Below are 17,578 nucleotides of genomic sequence, written 5' to 3' on the forward strand. Positions count from 1 at the left end.
GTCTAAACCGCAGTCAGCAGTCGGTCCGTGGCGTCACCAAGAGGCCAGTGGAGATGAAGATCTAGATAGCTAGCCGGCGCCGGCTGCAATACGGACCTGTGATGAAGCAAACAACCTGCTTGACCTCCCGAACCGCCTCGTTGATCCCGCTCTGCAAGTCTCCTCGGTAGAACATGGCGATGTCTCGATGCGTTTCTCGTCGACAAGCTCTGTCTCTGCGCTTTTCCGGCCGTCGTTCTTCGTATAAATAGCCTGTATCGTCCTTTGCCGTCTCGCCGTCTTCTTTTCTTCTTCCTGCGTCGTTGCGATTAAATACGAGGAAGAAAAGGCGAGAGTTTTGGGGGATGGGTTGTGCACGGGCCAATCAGAGAGACATCAAAAGGGAAAAAAAGACATTAAAATCCGAAGAATCCGACGAAGTTTTTGGTTTCTTTTCTTCTGCAGCGATCGAAGCGAGACGAGACAAGACGAGGACGCAGACGGGAAGGCTGGACGATATCAATTCGATTATATTGGACTGGGAGCGGGCTGGAAGTTGGAAGCTTTCGCCGCCGGGTGTCATAACCTACCGACCAGCAGCAGCAACAAGCAACAACAACAACAACCCTTGAGATGGCAGCACCATTCACTCTACTACGACGGTGCTCGCCCTCGTCGCTGGGCATCAGGACGGTGTTTCGGTCTGCGGGTACTGGCAGAGGTACAGGCCGGATACAGGGTCTGCAGTGCGGGCGGACTCAGCTTCGACAAGCTCACACGCCGGCCGAGGACCCCAATTGGACATCGATCGTGGACAACCCTGCCCAGCTGGTTCGGACAGGAGGGAAGCATGGCTACGGGTTGATCATACTAGGTACGGAGCATATCTGAGACTTCTTGCTTTTCTTTTCTTTTTTACTCTTTATGTGGTTATATGGCCCGTGGTTTGTGGTTTGTATAGCTAACATGTACAAATCTAGCTATCATTCCGGTCACAGCATTCGCCCTGGGGACATGGCAGGTCCAGCGCCTCGAGTGGAAATCAAACCTGATAGCGAAGTTCGAAGACCGTCTCATCAAGCCGCCGCTGCCTCTTCCCCCGGTCGTCGACCCTGATTCCGTCGAAGACTTTGAATATCGACGGGTCTATGCAAAAGGCCGTTTACGACACGACAAAGAGATGTTGATTGGGCCCCGCATGCATGAAGGAAAGGATGGCTATCTCGTCGTGACGCCACTGGAAAGAGGGGAGGGTGAAAGCACAATCCTTGTCAATCGCGGCTGGATTGCAAAGTCGCTGGAGCGGCAGTCGGAGCGGAGGGAAGGGCTGCCGCAGGAAGAAGTCGTGGTCGAGGGGCTGCTGCGGTCACCGTGGAAGAAGAACATGTTTACGCCCGATAACAAGCCAGAGGAGGGCAAATTCTACTTCCCGGACGTCAAGCAGATGGCCGAGCTGACCGGCAGCCAGCCGGTCTGGATAGAAGAAACGATGGGTAAGTCTGCCTCGTAACCTGTAACCCCCCCCCCCCATATCCCGCAGTTTTCGCAATCCTGGCTGCAAGTCTTTGTCCGTGTGACAGTTCTGGCTGACAAGTCAACAGTGCAGGACATCTTGTCCATGTACACAAGAGAGGACAAGGGTATACCAATTGGTCGTGCAGCGGAAGTCAACCTCCGCAACAACCATGCTCAGTACATCTTCACCTGGTACGTTAGAGTGAAAGCACCCCGGACACATGCATGGGAGTTTGAGCTAACGCAGTAGATCTAGGTACGGGCTCTCCCTGGCCACCGCTATCATGTTGTGGATGGTTGTCAAGAAACGGCCGAATGAAGCAGTTCGACGGGTCCGTCAGAACAAGAGCTGGTAATATAATAATCCCAGCTACAAACCTCATTCGGATACTGCAGCTTGCCACACAACTCAATCAACCCTTGGGCAAACGTATGTCCTGCAGAAGCTCCTTGGGAAGATGCTTTTGCGCGAGAGCAAACACCGACGCATTCCTACCCACATGTCGTTGTCTTTTATTTCCAGGTGTTAGCTCCGGGTTCGTGCATAATTCGACTGACACAAGCTTACCTTCTCATGAGAGCGATGACATCCGTCTCGTCAATTGTTTTACGCCCGGAGTGTTTGGAGTACGTGGACAAATCCCCGCTCGCTTGCTCAAAGAACCAGTCTGTGGCCTGCTGGATGGCAGCCATGGTGTCCTTGGTGATTCTCGTTTTCTTATTCCCGGACCTAGCAAATCGCATTGCCAGCTTCTTTACCACTCCTGCTGGCAGGCTTGGGACCGGGATACCATGTTTAGAGACCTTTTGCTTCTTCTGTGGTGGTTCAGGCTGGTCTTCCTGTTCCATTTCCACCTCTTCCGCCTCTTGTTCTATGGGTTCTGGTGTCCCTTTGTTAGATGGTACGTCATCCATGGCCGGTTCAAACCCACCCGTCCCGAAATCACTTCCTGATGACGGACTATTTGGACCCCCGAATTCTGGCGGCACACTTTCTAACTCGAATGTGTCCTGTTCATTTTCATTCTCAATTGGCATAGCATGAGGCGCTTCTGGAGTTGGGAAAGCAAAATCGAAATTAAAACGACCCAGATCCTCAGTTTCTCCCCTACAATGTAACATTAGAACGTGCAGAAGTTGTATGATTAGAATATAATGCGAACACTCACCCAGCATCTAGCATTGGCTGTCCAGTCGTATTATCAAGATCCTCGTCGAAGTCGTCTTCCTGGCCAACACGAAAATCCAACCCATCCTCAGGGTCTTCAATGTTTGTTGTGTCTCCGTAATGGTCACTGAACCGGTTACTGGCGAAGCTTACTCTCGATAACCTAGCCAAATCGCGACCTGACCGCTCTCTTCTAGGCAACTCAATCGATCCCCTAGTAACATCTTCATCGTCAGGGAGAACTGATAACCTAGGCGGAGGCATCGGAGGGCTGTTATCATCCTGATCCACGGCCATTTCGTTGAGTGGTAATGAAAGCCGAGGGGGTGGGATAGGAGGCTCCTTGTCTAGCTCGGCGATCTCGTCCACCGGTGGCTCTGACTGCGGTTCTGGCTCAGTCGGTGGAGAAGAAGATACCGTCTTGGATACTGGTGCGAGAACTGCATTGTAGGGGTCAGCATCAATTGTATTGATCTGGTACTGGCAGCAGTGACCGACCTTTTCCCAAGTTCTTTAGTATATCCATTGGTGTCTCCCTCTTGAAGCGCTGGCTCTTCCGCCTATCTCGACCGGGAGTATATGTAGCTGCACGCCTTTGTAATGCCCGGATCGCATGGGGGGTTACTGGAATGCGTTCGCCTCCCCTAGCTCTGGACGGTGTTATCCCAGATTTCCGCCGGCCAGTCCGGGGAGCCGACGGTAGATTCGAGTTGAAAGAGGTAGCATTCTGCTCGGCCGGAGTCGAAGGAGCTCCAACTAATCTTGATAACTTAAACAGCTATGCCAGAATGTTAGGTCGAAGCTGTAATATTCACGGTTAAAGGGGGCATCATACTGCATTGTAAGGTGTTTTGGCAGGACTGGAGCTTGGTCCCGCCGAGTTTAGCGGAGTCTCCCCCTTGCCACGACCGTTTGATGTCGGCATACCGGGCAGACCTATCGTTCCGAGTGCTCCTGAGCTCCAGCAGCAAACAGATTCTAGGATAGACCAAAAGTCGAGATGCTGTTGACTTTGTTTCTTCGGCCGTTTTGATTCTTCAAAAGTCGCGACGCGGAAAGTTGCGATAACAAGCTGACTAAGCACGATAAGAGCCGCAACTTTTTTTTTCTTATCGCAAGGAAATTTCGATGGACGAAGAAACGGAAGACGAAAACGCAGGATAGGACGATTGACGGGTGACGCAGGGAGATATCTTACAATGGCGGCATCAGTAACTTCACAGGATATGCCCGCGGGCTCGAATAAGCGAAAACGTGTCGAGGAGGAAGATGGCGCAGAAAACACATCCAGAGCAGCTCCCGTACAACAGCCCAGCAAGAAGAAAAAGAAGAAACGGTCGAAGGGTGCGAAAGGTGGGGATGAATACGATGCGAATAAGGTCATGGGCAAAGACGGAGGCATTGACGAGTCCATTGGGAAGATGGATGGGAAGCTGCTGGGAGATTACTTTGTCCAAAGAGTCAAGAGGCATAACAAGAACTTGACTGCTGTGGAATTGGACGATTTCTACATCCCAGGTAGGTTGAAGTCTTGTAGTATCAGGCTATTCTGATGTACTGTATCTAACTTTTGCATAGAACATGCGTTTCTCGATACCTCATCCTGGGAATCCTCTCGGGAACTCGATAATATGCCATCCTTCTTAAAAGCGTTCAGTCCAGAGAAAGGCGAATCACTTTCTAAGGCCTCCGAGGTCAAAGGATCCCCACATACCCTGGTCGTCACTCTGGCCGGTCTCAGAGCAGCAGAGATAACGAGGTAGGAATACCAAGATTGCTTGGCCTGAGGATATGATGCTAACATACATCAAGGGCATTACGGCAATTCCAGAACCAAGACTGTGCAGTTGCTAAGCTGTTTGCCAAACACATAAAGCTAAGAGAAGCTCAGGAAACAGTGGAAAAGACAAGGTATGTCACTTTGACCAATTTGCGATCAAGTCATTTATTTTCTGACTCCGAATAGAATAGGTATAGGTATTGGAACACCGGTCAGGTTAAACGATCTTGTGAAGTCAGGTAAGATGAGTAATTACACTTGCTTCAAAATATATGATTAACAGGCGGTTGTAGGATCACTGAAGCTTGATTCGCTGAAGCGTATCGTCGTTGACGGGTCTTATGTTGACCAAAAGAAGCGTGGCATATTTGATATGAAGGAGCTTCATTTTCCTCTTATGGAGTTTCTCAACCGGGCTGAACTAAGGGAGCGATATCAGTCTAGGAAAAGCGATAAAGTCCAAATTATTGTATATTGATACCCTCAGAGTAGCACGTCACTACTATCCAGTATTTTTGTTGATACAGACCCTGAGCTATGGCATTAAATATTTTCCAAAGCGTTTCTAGAAGCAATTGTACTCAATTCCCCTATACACAGTAGCTACATGCCGTTCTTGCCACCATAACATTTAATGAAACTTCTATACAATGTGTTCTCAATTAATGCTAAAAGCTACACCGGGACTCTATGTCCATCCTGTAACCTTCGCTCACTTTCTCTTTACCCAAAGTACATAACCTACATTTTACAAGTATACTGGAGGCTTAAACAATATATATCAGTTAATACTCCTTCAAAATCCTTTCTCAATGCCTTTTTCTTCTATATAGAAAACCTTTGGATCTTTATGATGACATAATCAATTCCTTACTAATCAAACTAGGTTCTAACCTTAATTCCCTCACCGCCTTTAATTCCTCGGCCGGCAGAATTTTGGATCCACAAGAATTTTTTTTTTTTTTTTCTGGATTTTAAAGGAAAAGAAGAAGCAAAAGATTCAGTCGTGTTGATGCGATCTATTTTGGATAATCAGTGGGTGTGAAGACGTGTGTTGTCTCTGGACCACAGCATTCCAGAACCGGTGAACGTAATTGTTTGGCTGAAATTTCTATACCCCGCCGAGAAGACGAGATATCAGTGCCACGATCATGGGCGATAAGCGAAAACGCGACGAAGCTGCCGTCGACGAGAACGATGGAGCGGTGGTTGACCTCGGGAAGTCGTCTAAGAAGATAAAAAGCGGCGACAAGGAGAAGGTGAAGAAGGAAAGGAAGACCAAGAAGGATAAGAAGGAAAAGAAGGAGAAGAAGAAGCTAGAGAAGGAATTGAAAAAGAAGGCCAGAGAAGAAGCCAATAATGCCGCCGGCGAGGACAAGATGGAGGTGGATGGGGAGCCGAATGGGGTCCAGAAGGCTGAGAAGAGCAAGAAGGTGAAGAGAGAGGACAAGTATAAGAGAGCAAAACAGGAGAGGATGGAGAAGAGAGCGAAGCTCGCGGAAGAGAACAAGACCGAGCAGGATGAGAAGAAGGAGAAGAAGGAGAAAAAAGAGAAGAAGAAAGAGAAGAAAGAGAAGAAGGAAAAGAAGCTGAAGGATGAAGAAAAGGAAGAGAAGCAGGAAGAGAATGGTGTCAATGGCGCAGATGTAGAAGAGGAACAATCTACACCAGCTGCTCCAGCTGATACAGAGACACCCGCCGAGAACGGAACCGAAGAGGCTGCTGAAGGCGCAGTAGGAGATGCTGAGATGGAAGAAGCGCGGAAGAGCCAGAGATTCATAGTCTTCATCAGTATGTTTACCTTTACTCGATGTCTTTCTTGGGTTACCATTGCTAACGTCTGCAGGCAATCTACCGTTCACCGCCACGCAAGAGTCCGTCACGAAACACTTTGAAAAGCTCCAACCAACCTCCGTCCGTGTCCCGCTAGAGCGAGGGGGGAAGAAAGGCCGTGGATTCGCCTTTGTTGAATTCGCTGGCTTCGACCGCATGAAGACCTGTTTAAAGCAGTACCACGGCACCATGTTTGAAGACGGTGATAAACCGGCCCGCAAGATCAAGGTGGAACTAACGTGAGTCTATGTACCCCCTTTTGACCCGCAAGCTTACCCTGTCAGATAAGACGTTCTAACGTACCCCCATACAGTGCCGGAGGAGGCGGCTCGAAGTCTGAAGCGAGGAAGATGAAGATCCTGGAGAAGAACCAGAAACTCAACGAGGAGCGAGCCCGAGATGCGCAGGAGGCCAAACGGGCCAAGACGGCGTCTGCCACGACTAATGGAGCCGGCACATCTGCGGCTGATGATCAGTCGCATATCCATCCTAGCCGAAGAGCGAGAGTCCCCGTATAGCTTCTACAAAGCTTACTTCTTCACAAAAAAAAAGTGTTGGTTTGTTTTGGATTGGGATTGGCGTTTAGCAGGCGTCGTGTTCTTGTATTATATTGATATAATGCTGGCCTTGGAAGAGGATAATAGCTGCAATTCTTCGGTTGATGTCAAATCATAATAGAGCGTCTAGCATCATCTATGGATTTATGAACGCTGTGACTTGCAAGTTTTCAACATTGTACCTGCATACGAGGCGAGCTACCTATATGTGTGTGTGAGAGAGCTAGATAGGACCAAAACTGACTGTCATGGCACAGCCACTTTCCATCCAGCCCTGTTGAATCGTTAAAAAGGGAAAAGGACGTAGATAAGAAGCGAAGAGGGCACGGAATAGGTAAAACAGGTAAGAAATTAATTATGTAGGAGCACTAAGAAACAAGCTGAAGCTTTGGTGGTGAAAAAGAAAAGCCAAGGAAAGGGTATTAAAGATCCGATCCAGGGGTAAGAAAGGGGAGGGGGATAAGATAGAATTGAAACCAGGCACAATTAACATGACAGAGAAGACTAAAAAGCCGGGAGGGAAGTTTGAACAGGGATGCAGAGCTCGGGGCGCAGATGTATGGAGTCAGGGTGTAACAGATATTCTCCACAGGCGAGTTTGAAAGGGAAAAGGGGGGGTGTCATCATAAGTAAACAAACGAAGGGAAGGACAGAGAGGGGGACTTTGGTTTCGTGATATCTGGAAATGGTTGTATTTACTTCGTCAAAGTGTGAAGAAAGAGAAGAAGAAGAGAAGATGGATGAAGAGATAACCTTGCAGTACGAGCAGTTGCTCCGTCCCAAATGCAGGAAGGTGGTGGAAAAATGAGAAACGCTCGTCATTAAAAATCGGTAAAGGCGGAAACAAACAGGTAGAAAGAACAGGATGTGGAAGGTTATTGCAGGTTTCGCATCTGGAGGGATGGCTCGGAGTGATGTAGTGGTGTAGTCGTCGGGCCTGCGGCTGTGGCTGGGGGATGGTAGCGGTGAATTTGCGGGAGGGAGATGGTCGAGGAAAGGAGATCTATGTATCTTTCTGCACTTCAAGGTCGTTGATCGCTGGAACGTATCTGCATCTAGAGAACGAATCTAGAGTATCTGGCACTTTCTCTTTGGTTTCTGAGTTGGACGAGGGTTCAATACGGCTCTGGTGATACGTGTTAGTGAGTTGTAGTTGTAGTTGTAGTTGTATATACGGTGTCCAGGAGAACCCTACCGGATGGCCTCATCAAAGACGCTCTTGAGGTTGCGCTGGGTGAGAGCAGAGCACTCGAGGTACTTCTGGGCCTTGATCTCCTTTGCGACTGCGAGGGCCTGCTCGTAGGAGACTGGCTCCATCTTCTTGGACCGGAGAGCGTCTGCGGTGGCCTTGTCCTCTCTGAGGTCGAGCTTGGTGCCAACCAGGATGATCGGTACGTTTGGCGCGTGATGTTCGATCTCGGGATACCACTATAGACGCTGTTTAACAAGCTGTTTTTCTTCTTCATTAAACACCACCACGCGTCGGAGAGCCGTACCTTTGCCTTGACGTTGTCAAACGAGGGGGGGCTGACGATGGAGAAACATATCAGGAACACGTCGGTCTGCGGGTAGGAGAGCGGACGTAGTCTGTCGTAGTCCTCTTGACCAGCAGTGTCCCAGAGCCCGAGACTGATGGGCTTCCCGTCTACCATGACGCTGGCCGAGTAGTTGTCGAACCTGGAGCAGTAGAAATAGCAGTGTGAGCAAAGGGTATGCAAGCTGGCGGCGCTGGTACGCGGTGGTCTCGGGGTCTCTTCACAACATACACGGTGGGGATGTATTCTCCAGGGAACGCATTGGTCGTGTAGGAGATGAGCAGACATGTCTGGAGGCCGTTAGCAGAGGACCAGAAGATGTAGATATTGTAGATGTAGGCGTTGTTGTAGATGTAGGCGTTGTTGTAGATGTTGTTGTTGCTGTAGAGAGAAACGCACCTTGCCCACGGCTCCGTCACCAGTAACGACGCACTGCAGAATAAAACAGTTAGCAACGCCTCGACACAGCTGGCGATATCGCAAGGAAAAACCAACTTTCAGCGACTGGGTAGCTGGACCAGAAGCCATCTTCTGCTGTCCTGTGTGAGTCTGTTGTTGATCTGTGGGAGACGCGGTGGGTGAAGCAGAGGATACAAGAGCAGCTGTGACAAGCAGAGAGAGAGAGTCAGCCAGGAAGAAAGCAGCAGAGGGAGAGACAAAGGCGAGTGAGAGACCTTTTGGCTGGCCTGCAGAGACAAAACAAACAAGCTGACAGCAGAACGGTGGCTGCGTAGACGGTCGAGAGAGCGAGCGAGAGTCAGTCCAGGAGGTTCTTCTTCTTCTTCTGTTGCTCGAAGATATCAAAAAACCAGCTTTGGTGGCGCGTTAGCAAGGACTAGTTAGTTCGCTTTCCAGCGAGAACACCAGCCCACAGGGAGACAGAGACAGACGGCCGCTCGAGACGCCCTTTATTCGAGCAAGCGTGCGAAGGGGGATATAAAAGCTGCGCTATTCGGCCGTGGGAGAGCTTCCTCGTTGTTGCGGTGACGGGGTTGCGAGGGCTGGATGGATGTCCCGCGGTGGGAGGACGGCAAGGGGGCGGCAGCAGCAGCAGCAGCAGCAGCAGGTCCTCAAGACGCAATTGACGGTGGTATTCAAGGCGTGCGGGCTACGTCGACGGACAGGATCAGGATACGATAGAGCTCTTTCTCCTGGCTCTGCGTCGTCTGGTCGTCTGGTCGTCTTGGTCTGTCTCTCTCGTTGCTTCGGTCTGGCGCAAGGATAGGGGATGCCGGCCTTAATTTTTTTATTTTTTTATTTTTTTGAACTAGCTCGGGAGAACGCACTGAAAAAGCGAGCCCTGGACGGTGGGAACAGACAAGAAAAGCCGTCTTAAGGACAGGCCAGGTGCTTACAGGGCGTTAGATCGGGGGATATAGCAGGAGAAAAGGGGGGCAGACGGCGTCAAACTGCTGGCACGGCGTATCACGCTGGAAGATACAGATAGGATGGACATAACAGGAACGCTGCTTGATGCTCTACCACAACCCACCTCTACGGCTTCGACTACAACTCGACTCGACTTCACTCTTCATCTTCTTCCACAGCAGACGATTGGAGATCCAACTCGCTTGGCGGCATGTCTCATCTCCATCGCTGCAGCCAATGGCATCGGTGGCTATCCTCGGGCGCATAACCATGAGTGGAGGAGAGTTTTTGCCCTAGTGCACCTCCTGTTCATCCTGACCCCTGGAACCGCAGTCCACTGGATGGATCACTGACTGGGCCAGGTAGTAGCAGGTTAACCAGGCAGGGAGACGGTACACGAGACGGATGGGCGGACGACACCGAACTCGGCGGCTAAAAAGAAGCTCATGCGGCTGACACCACAGTCGTCATATTCTCTTTGAGAATTTGAATATGAATATTGAACAATCGGCTATCTCTCCAGAGGGCGTTGTTCTTCTCCGTGAGAGATTTAGTTTCGAACCTGGAACCCCGCTAGCATTTACTCCGTACCGGCGTATCTACATTTTGAACCGTCCAGGGGCGAGGGGCGAGGGGCGAGGGAGGGAGGACATGTTCCCGGTGGCACAGCTGTAGCAGCCCTATTCATGCAGTGCAAGGGATTACAGGACCAGCACGGCTCGGGAGAAAAGCTTGAGTGTCACAGCAGTTCTATTTATACAAGGGCTGGCTAAAGGAGTATTCGATTATGTGCAACATGAACTATCGATTATTTTTTTTCTATAGCTTCGACCTGGATTCGAATCCTCCGATCTGGCTTGCATACTTGATCACTGGTGGGCCAGCGAGCAACGGTCCAACAGCCTTGGACCAGGCCTTAAAGTGCTCGGAGCCGCCGTGGACCTTGACGGCGTCCATATTGACGTACCTACAGAGGTACCTTTCGTCAGCCCCTATCCACTGCAATTTTACAGGTACACGCATCTACTCACTTCTCGACGACGATGATTTCATGGGACTTTCGATCCAACAGGCCATAGTAAGTAAGGGCTCCAGGCTCGTTGTCCTTGACCTTCTCAGCCGTCTCAGCGAGGATCCTGGCGACCTAGAGCCGTCAGTCGACTTGAACCAATTTTGGGTATCAAGGGTTAAAAAACTCGTTTTACTTCGTCATGTTTGCCTGGTTTGGGCGTGATGATGGCCACGATGTGCACTGCCGTTGACGCCATGGCTGCTCTGTCTGTGTCTCTCCGTCAATTGAATTCGAGAGAGTTGGTGGCTGCGGTGGCTACTTATATGGCTTGCTCCAGCTATCTGCTAGGATGAAGCTCTTATATATTTAGTCGTCTCCTTGCCACGATAGCCGCGGGACCTCGGCTGATGTCATCTCGACGTTATATTCGTTATTTCCAAGGGGTTGTCCGGATATCTAGATGGCGATGTGATCGTGTGCTGCCTAGTCAGGGGTTGACAATTGATAGATGCCAGCTTGACATTACAGGCTACACGGCAGCAGCTACCATTAACTGCCATGGAGATCATGTATCCCCAGGCTTCAGGCTTCAGGCATCAGCTGCAGCGCTTGACTCGTATCGCCGCGAACCCCTGAACCGACCTGTCAACCGCCAGGACGAAGAAGAAAAGAAGCAGCAAGCCGTCAAACTGCTGTGCCACCTCGAAAGCTGTCTTCCAGCCCCAGTAGCCACCGTCTGTCTATCTAGCTATCAGTTTATCTCGTCTATCTCTGCCGCCGTGACGCAGCTGTGTGGCTTGCCCCCCTAGTAAACACCTAAACAACCGCCCAAAGATGCTGGGAAAAGCCGAACCAATCCGAAATTAGACAGACTGCACATATAAGTGTTTTATCTAGCATCGTCGTCGCATGCAAGGGGCAGAAATAATTGTATCAAGAAAGCCTGCAGTCTGTTCGTGTTGACTTCTGCTTCGTCGTCCTCTCAGTGGCTAGTATAACTAATATTTGGTGTCAACACTGTGAGACTTGAGATCAAACACTCCTCTCCCTCTTCCACTTCGCCTCCCCCTGATAAACGGCCATCTTGAACCACAGCGCAGAGTCGGTTTCAAGACGCGATAGTCGCATTCAGATAGATAGACAGGACGGCCGCTGGTACTTCGGTGCTTCGACAGCCAGACAGCGATTGCAGCCATGGCAGAGCCCGGGTTGGACGTCGCCACATCGCCGCAGTCAGACAGGGAGACGCCGGTGTCCTCGCAGCCAGAGAAGGAGATTGAGAATCCACAGCTCGCAGAGAGCCAGGCACAGGTCGACAGGGTGCTGCAGTCGGATGTGCGTCTCTCTACCTCACCCCCCGTCTGCTGGCTGCTGTCTGTTGATCGGAATCCTAACAGTCTATATAGATCGGAGTCGTGACCCTGCTCACTCGCCTGAAGCAAAGCATCTCCTCTGCCAAAGTACGTACATACCATTGCATGCACTACGATAAAAAAAAAATAAGAAGTTGACTGGAATAGGACCTCGCTACCTTCCTACGCAAACGCTCCGTCCTCGAAGATGAACATGCCCAGGGCCTCAAGAAGCTCGCGCGGGCAATGCACGACTCCGCCATGCGCCAGGACAACCGCCAGGGCAGCTTTGCCCGCAGCTACAACGAAATGAACATGATTCACGACCGCATTTCCGATCATGGAGTCCATTTCTCCCAATCCCTCATGCAAATGGCGGAGGAACTGAACGATCTCGCCGCCAGCATGGAACGCGGGCGTAAACAGTGGAAGCAGAACGGACTGACGGCCGAGAAGAGAGTGCAGGATGCAGAGCTGTTGGCGGAAAAGGCAAAGGCCAAATACGATAGTCTGGCTGAACAGTATGATCGGGCTAGGACGGGCGAAAGACAAGGCGGCAAGTTTGGTCTCAAGGGACCCAAGTCGGCGGCTCAGCAGGAGGAGGATCTGTTGCGGAAACTCCAGCAGGCAGATTCGGATTACTCGACCAAAGTGCAGGCTGCGCAGACACAGAGACAGGAGCTTGTTGCTACGCTGAGACCACAGGCTACCAGGGCATTGCAGGATTTGATCATGGAGTGCGATTCGGGGTGTACCCTTCAATTGCAGAAGCTCGGTAGGTCATCCTCCTCTGTTTACTTTGCTTCTCAATTGCGAACTGCTCCGTTATGCTCCGTTATGCTAATGATGGTATAGCATCGTTTAGTGAGAAGCTGCTGCTCGGAAGTGGGTTGGCTGTCAGTCCCATGAAGACTGGGAGCGCCACTCCCGACAGTCTGAGAGAGGCCGCCAAACGGGTTGACAACGAGCAAGACTTTAGAGACTTCATTATCAGCCAATCCAGCAAAGTCCCTGACACCAAGCCAGCTCTCAAATACGAGAGACATGCTGTATGTGGCCCCATAGCTCACTACAACTGAGACAATATACTAACATATGCAGACGTTAATGCCTGCCTCAAACCCCAATGCCCATCCAAAGAGACAATCTCTCAGTCTAAATGCAAATCCAACTCCTCCGCCTCAGTCTGCGTCTCAGGTATTTAATACAATGTCCCCCATACCCCGAGACTCGTCTGGAGCTCAAGGATCGCCATTATCAATGCAGCAACGGCGAGACTCATGGACCTCCCAGCCTCCGTTCCCGACGTCAACGCCGCAGTATAGCAACCCAGCTTCAATGCAGCCTACCTACTCGCAACAACATTCATACCAGCCTCCGCCTCAACTCGCTCAGCATGCCCAACCACGGCCATCTATAAGTGATATCCCACCCAATTCTCACCCGGAGTTACCACCACTTAACCCCGTGTTTGGTCTGACGTTGGATGAGCTATTCAAGAGAGACGGCACTGCCATTCCCATGGTTGTGTATCAGTGTATCCAGGCCATTGAGCTCTTTGGGCTGAATGTAGAGGGTATCTACCGGCTTTCAGGAAATACTAACCACATAGCTCATATGAAGAGCCTGTTCGATAACGGTATGTCTGGCCCCTTTTTTTTGACGTACAATGAATGCAAGCTGATTACTCTTCTAGATTCATCACAGGTCGACTTCACTAACCCAGAGAACTTCTACCATGATGTCAACAGCGTTGCTGGTCTGCTGAAGCTTTTCTTTAGAGACCTGCCCGATCCACTGTTCACTAACGAGCGGTACTCGGCCTTTATCGACGCAGCGCGTATGTGACTACACCTATTTTACAGCGGGGCATATTTCTAACTCGTAGAATAGGCAAGGATGACGATATCCAGCGTCGAGATGCGCTGCATGCACTGATCAACAGTCTTCCTGACCCCAACTATGCAACTCTTCGAGCACTGATACTGGTAAGAATAAGTATCTGAATGCCAGGCCTCGGCTGTATACTAACGCTTAACAGCATCTTAACCATGTTCAAGAACGGAGCTCCGAGAACAGGATGAATGCCGGCAACATCGCCATCAGCTTTGGGTACGCTTGACATTGCTCTCAAATTCCTCCTATGATCTTCCGTGCTAATTCCCTCCCTCCAGTCTCACTCTCATGGGTACCAACGCAGGCCGCAACATTGCAGACTCAGGCTGGCAAGCCCGAGTAATCGAAACAATACTACAAAACACATTCCAGATCTTCGACGACGATTAAACCAAAAAGCATGCAAATCTACACGGCAATACACGATAAGACGAATATACTCGGATACTGGATGATGACGAGATATAAGCTACCCATGCATGAACGAACGAATGAACAAAGGGTTGGATACTGGATGGGCATATTTCTGGATCTTCTGCCTTATTTCCTCTCGGTTTCATTCAATATGTTCCTGTACATAAGAGGCCCTGTTCTTGTATCTTCTTGGTAGGGTAGATGTGCTGCTATCTAATATCCATCTCTTTAACATATACGATTTTAGCATTGGCTAGTAGTAATGGCATCTGCATCGTCTATATTCACCATAATTGCAGACAACCTGTAGTGTTAAATGTGCGAAATACGAGAGACTTCAAAAGCAACGACCATGGTCCATAATTACTTTTGCCCCAAGAAGCCGCTAAAGACAGACGATTCTTGCTCTCTGCCGAGATTGATCATGAGATGAAAAAATCCCTTCACTTGCTCTCTTTTCATCTCTGGATGCTATCGTTAAATATCATATATCTGTATTTCTCGTTATTTTCTATCTATTTTCAAGCAGTTAGCGAGCATCGACTAGATAACTGGTTACTGCGGCGGGATATCAAAGCTCAGCCATGGGCCAGCCGTCGTTTCAAGCCTCAAACGCCCTGATCTACCTAACCTACGGCGCATTCCTGTATGCCCTACCCCGGCTCAAGATGCATATCACAGCTAAATAACATTTCTATCACAGCGTCGTCGGTCTATATATCGCATGGCGTCTGCGGAATCAGACCAAGGGCGAATTCTTGTCCAGCAACGGGACACAAAAGGGTTAGAAAGAGATATATAACTTATATCCCGGGCCATAACTACTTGCTCTTCTATTATCGCACAAGTTACGGATGCTAATACCTCTTTCCCAGCTATACCGCTTGCCTTGAACTTCATTGCTTCGGGTGAGTTGCATGGAGGAAGCAGAATAATGCGAGGCTTCTACAGTTCTCTCTCATGAGAAGCGGCAGCGTTCGAAGCCAGAGAGTCAGCATCCATCGTCGAGCGGATGTTCGACTATGCGGAAGGATTATCAGAATGACCAGCTATGCATGAGTAAAGCCAGGTTCGTATCAGAGAATTCAAGTTCGGTGCGTGTTGGCTTGGAGACGTCTAGTCTTCGGGACGACATGCACTGCGGCAACACTACGGGTGCTGATTGTCGCACTGGACATACATGCCATCGATCATCCAACGTCGGCCCATTATTCAGGCCGATGAGATCGTTGAATCCAGTGCAGACATGATGCTGAGAATGTACCGTTGAATACTCGATCAAGATAATGCTTGCGTGGGAAACGTGCTGCCGCTTCTTCCCCCTTTCTTCCCCCCTGATATATTATGTTTTTTTGACCGAAATTATGAGATATGCTAATGGGATACAGCTCTTGGATCGGGGATTCTATTTACATATCCTGAGATTGCTACTATTGCGGGTGTCCAGGGACTGGTTGTGTATGGACTTTCGTCTGCACTGCCTCTCCTGGCATTCGCTTTTGTTGGACCGATCATTCGAAGGAAGTTCCCTGAAGTGTTTGTCTTGACTGAATGGACTCGACAGCGTTATGGCGTGGTTGCTGGCATATACCTCAGCATCTTGACGTGAGTTTTGCTATTCTAATTGACGTACGATACATATACTAACAGTAGTACAGGCTGATAACTTTGTTCTTATATATGGTTGCTGAGCTCTCAGCTTTACAGCAAATTGTCACAGCCCTTTCAGGGCTCAATGGGCTCCCGGCAGTCATCGTCCAGGTCGTAGTGACAACTATATATACCTCTCTCGGTGGCTTCCAGGTTTCTTTCTTGACAGACAACGTCCAAGGAGCGATGGTCGTCGGCCTTATCATCATTGCAGTTATCACCGTTGGAGCTAGGACTGATATCGACAAGTCACTCATCGATTCTTCAGGTCTTCTAAAGCCGACTCTTCTAGGATGGCAGCTCATTTACATTCTACCGGTAGCCATCCTGACCAATGACTTCTTCCTGTCAAACCTCTGGCTACGAACCTTTGCCTCCAAGACAGATCGCGATCTACGAATCGGAATCTCAATTGCTAGTTTCGTCGTCCTCTGCATCTTGGTTCTTGTTGGATCTACGGGTCTTCTGGCAGCATGGTCTGGTGTATGGCCTGGAGACCCTCCACAAGCAGGCTCAATCGCATTTTTCTTATTACTGGAGAAGCTACCAAATTGGGTTGTTGGAATCGTCTTGGTGATGACAGTTGCTCTGAGCACGGCTGCATTCGACAGTCTTCAATCCGCCATGGTTAGCACTGCTAGCAACGATGTCTTTCGGAACAAGCTGCCTCTGATATACGTTCGTATCGGTGTCGTGTTATGCATTGTACCGGTTGTTGTTGTTGCCCTTCGATCACCGAGTGTCTTGCGGATATTCTTGATTTCCGACCTTGTTTCAGCATCTGCCATTCCTGTGCTTGTCCTGGGCCTGTCGGATAGAATGTACTGGTGGACTGCCTTTGAGGTCATTGTTGGTGGTCTAGGTGGTATACTGTCCGTGTTCATCTTCGGTACCATCTACTACGGCAATGCCACTGAGGGAGGAAAATTGATTCTTCTACAAAATGGCCTATATGCAAATGATTGGAGTGCATTTGGTATGTCCCGTTTTCATCCATGGTTTAGAACTTGCCTGCTAACTACGAAATAGGAGCCTTTGTTGCTGCCCCTATTGGTGGTTTGATATTTGCCTGTATTGCTCTCGGCCTACGAGTTGGATATGCATTCGTTCTTTCAAAGACAACGGGACGACACTTTGACGTCTTCGACCGCCCACTCCCACGCTCTCATATGGCTGCTGGGCCTATGCATTTGGACCAGCCAGACTTTATTGCTACCGGGACAGATGCAACTATCCGCAATAACGATGAAGAAGGTGCCAAATTCCGGGCACCTCGGTAGACTCGCTATCTATATCTTAGACTGAGGACTGTGAAACTGCAATTTGGGATATTAGATAGCCGTGCATCTTAGGGCCAGCATTGGATATATATCACGGGCAAGAAGCAGAAAATTAGAAATCCCAATATGCTCGTATATCTACAGATTTATAAGGAGACTGTCCAGAAGCTCTTATACTATAAAAATACATTGAAAGAAACGCTTCCAAAAAACCACGACGAATGTTACACTTTATATTA

At 49.6% G+C, this 17,578-nt stretch overlaps 8 protein-coding genes across 8 annotated transcripts; 6 read left to right on the forward strand and 2 right to left on the reverse strand.

Annotated features, from left to right (window-relative positions):
- Window positions 1-913: 913 nt before the first annotated feature.
- Window positions 914-1,850, forward strand: ARB_07300 (uncharacterized protein; the record flags this gene model as incomplete). The annotated part of the gene is made up of 4 exons (XM_003014692.1): window positions 914-923; window positions 960-1,472; window positions 1,560-1,686; window positions 1,751-1,850. 4 exons carry the CDS (start codon window positions 914-916, stop codon window positions 1,848-1,850), a joined length of 750 nt encoding a protein of 249 aa, XP_003014738.1.
- A 208-nt stretch (window positions 1,851-2,058) lies between these two features.
- Window positions 2,059-3,188, reverse strand: ARB_07301 (uncharacterized protein; the record flags this gene model as incomplete). Its single annotated transcript, XM_003014693.1, has 3 exons — window positions 2,059-2,602; window positions 2,664-3,102; window positions 3,161-3,188. 3 exons carry the CDS (start codon window positions 3,186-3,188, stop codon window positions 2,059-2,061), a joined length of 1,011 nt encoding a protein of 336 aa, XP_003014739.1.
- Window positions 3,189-3,861: 673 nt separating this feature from the next.
- ARB_07302 (uncharacterized protein) lies at window positions 3,862-4,920 on the forward strand (the record flags this gene model as incomplete). The annotated part of the gene is made up of 5 exons (XM_003014694.1): window positions 3,862-4,180; window positions 4,241-4,421; window positions 4,475-4,573; window positions 4,629-4,681; window positions 4,736-4,920. The coding sequence occupies 5 exons, from the start codon at window positions 3,862-3,864 to the stop codon at window positions 4,918-4,920; spliced, it is 837 nt and encodes a 278-aa protein (XP_003014740.1).
- Window positions 4,921-5,593: 673 nt separating this feature from the next.
- On the forward strand, window positions 5,594-6,793 carry ARB_07303 (RNA binding protein; the record flags this gene model as incomplete). Its single annotated transcript, XM_003014695.1, has 3 exons — window positions 5,594-6,233; window positions 6,289-6,514; window positions 6,589-6,793. 3 exons carry the CDS (start codon window positions 5,594-5,596, stop codon window positions 6,791-6,793), a joined length of 1,071 nt encoding a protein of 356 aa, XP_003014741.1.
- A 543-nt stretch (window positions 6,794-7,336) lies between these two features.
- On the reverse strand, window positions 7,337-8,895 carry ARB_07304 (uncharacterized protein; the record flags this gene model as incomplete). Its single annotated transcript, XM_003014696.1, has 5 exons — window positions 7,337-7,835; window positions 8,028-8,260; window positions 8,329-8,509; window positions 8,599-8,748; window positions 8,801-8,895. 5 exons carry the CDS (start codon window positions 8,893-8,895, stop codon window positions 7,337-7,339), a joined length of 1,158 nt encoding a protein of 385 aa, XP_003014742.1.
- A 481-nt stretch (window positions 8,896-9,376) lies between these two features.
- Window positions 9,377-10,088, forward strand: ARB_07305 (uncharacterized protein; the record flags this gene model as incomplete). Its single annotated transcript, XM_003014697.1, has 2 exons — window positions 9,377-9,553; window positions 9,747-10,088. The coding sequence occupies 2 exons, from the start codon at window positions 9,377-9,379 to the stop codon at window positions 10,086-10,088; spliced, it is 519 nt and encodes a 172-aa protein (XP_003014743.1).
- A 1,853-nt stretch (window positions 10,089-11,941) lies between these two features.
- ARB_07306 (uncharacterized protein) lies at window positions 11,942-14,385 on the forward strand (the record flags this gene model as incomplete). Its single annotated transcript, XM_003014698.1, has 8 exons — window positions 11,942-12,082; window positions 12,154-12,207; window positions 12,268-12,874; window positions 12,955-13,148; window positions 13,201-13,939; window positions 13,993-14,087; window positions 14,141-14,211; window positions 14,274-14,385. The coding sequence occupies 8 exons, from the start codon at window positions 11,942-11,944 to the stop codon at window positions 14,383-14,385; spliced, it is 2,013 nt and encodes a 670-aa protein (XP_003014744.1).
- Window positions 14,386-15,589: 1,204 nt separating this feature from the next.
- On the forward strand, window positions 15,590-17,339 carry ARB_07307 (uncharacterized protein; the record flags this gene model as incomplete). The annotated part of the gene is made up of 4 exons (XM_003014699.1): window positions 15,590-15,647; window positions 15,798-16,014; window positions 16,068-17,035; window positions 17,089-17,339. The coding sequence occupies 4 exons, from the start codon at window positions 15,590-15,592 to the stop codon at window positions 17,337-17,339; spliced, it is 1,494 nt and encodes a 497-aa protein (XP_003014745.1).
- Window positions 17,340-17,578: the final 239 nt, after the last annotated feature.

Source organism: Trichophyton benhamiae (assembly GCF_000151125.1).
Source record: "Trichophyton benhamiae CBS 112371 chromosome Unknown contix00378_25.r1.exp, whole genome shotgun sequence".
Taxonomy (NCBI): Eukaryota; Fungi; Ascomycota; class Eurotiomycetes; order Onygenales; family Arthrodermataceae; genus Trichophyton; species Trichophyton benhamiae.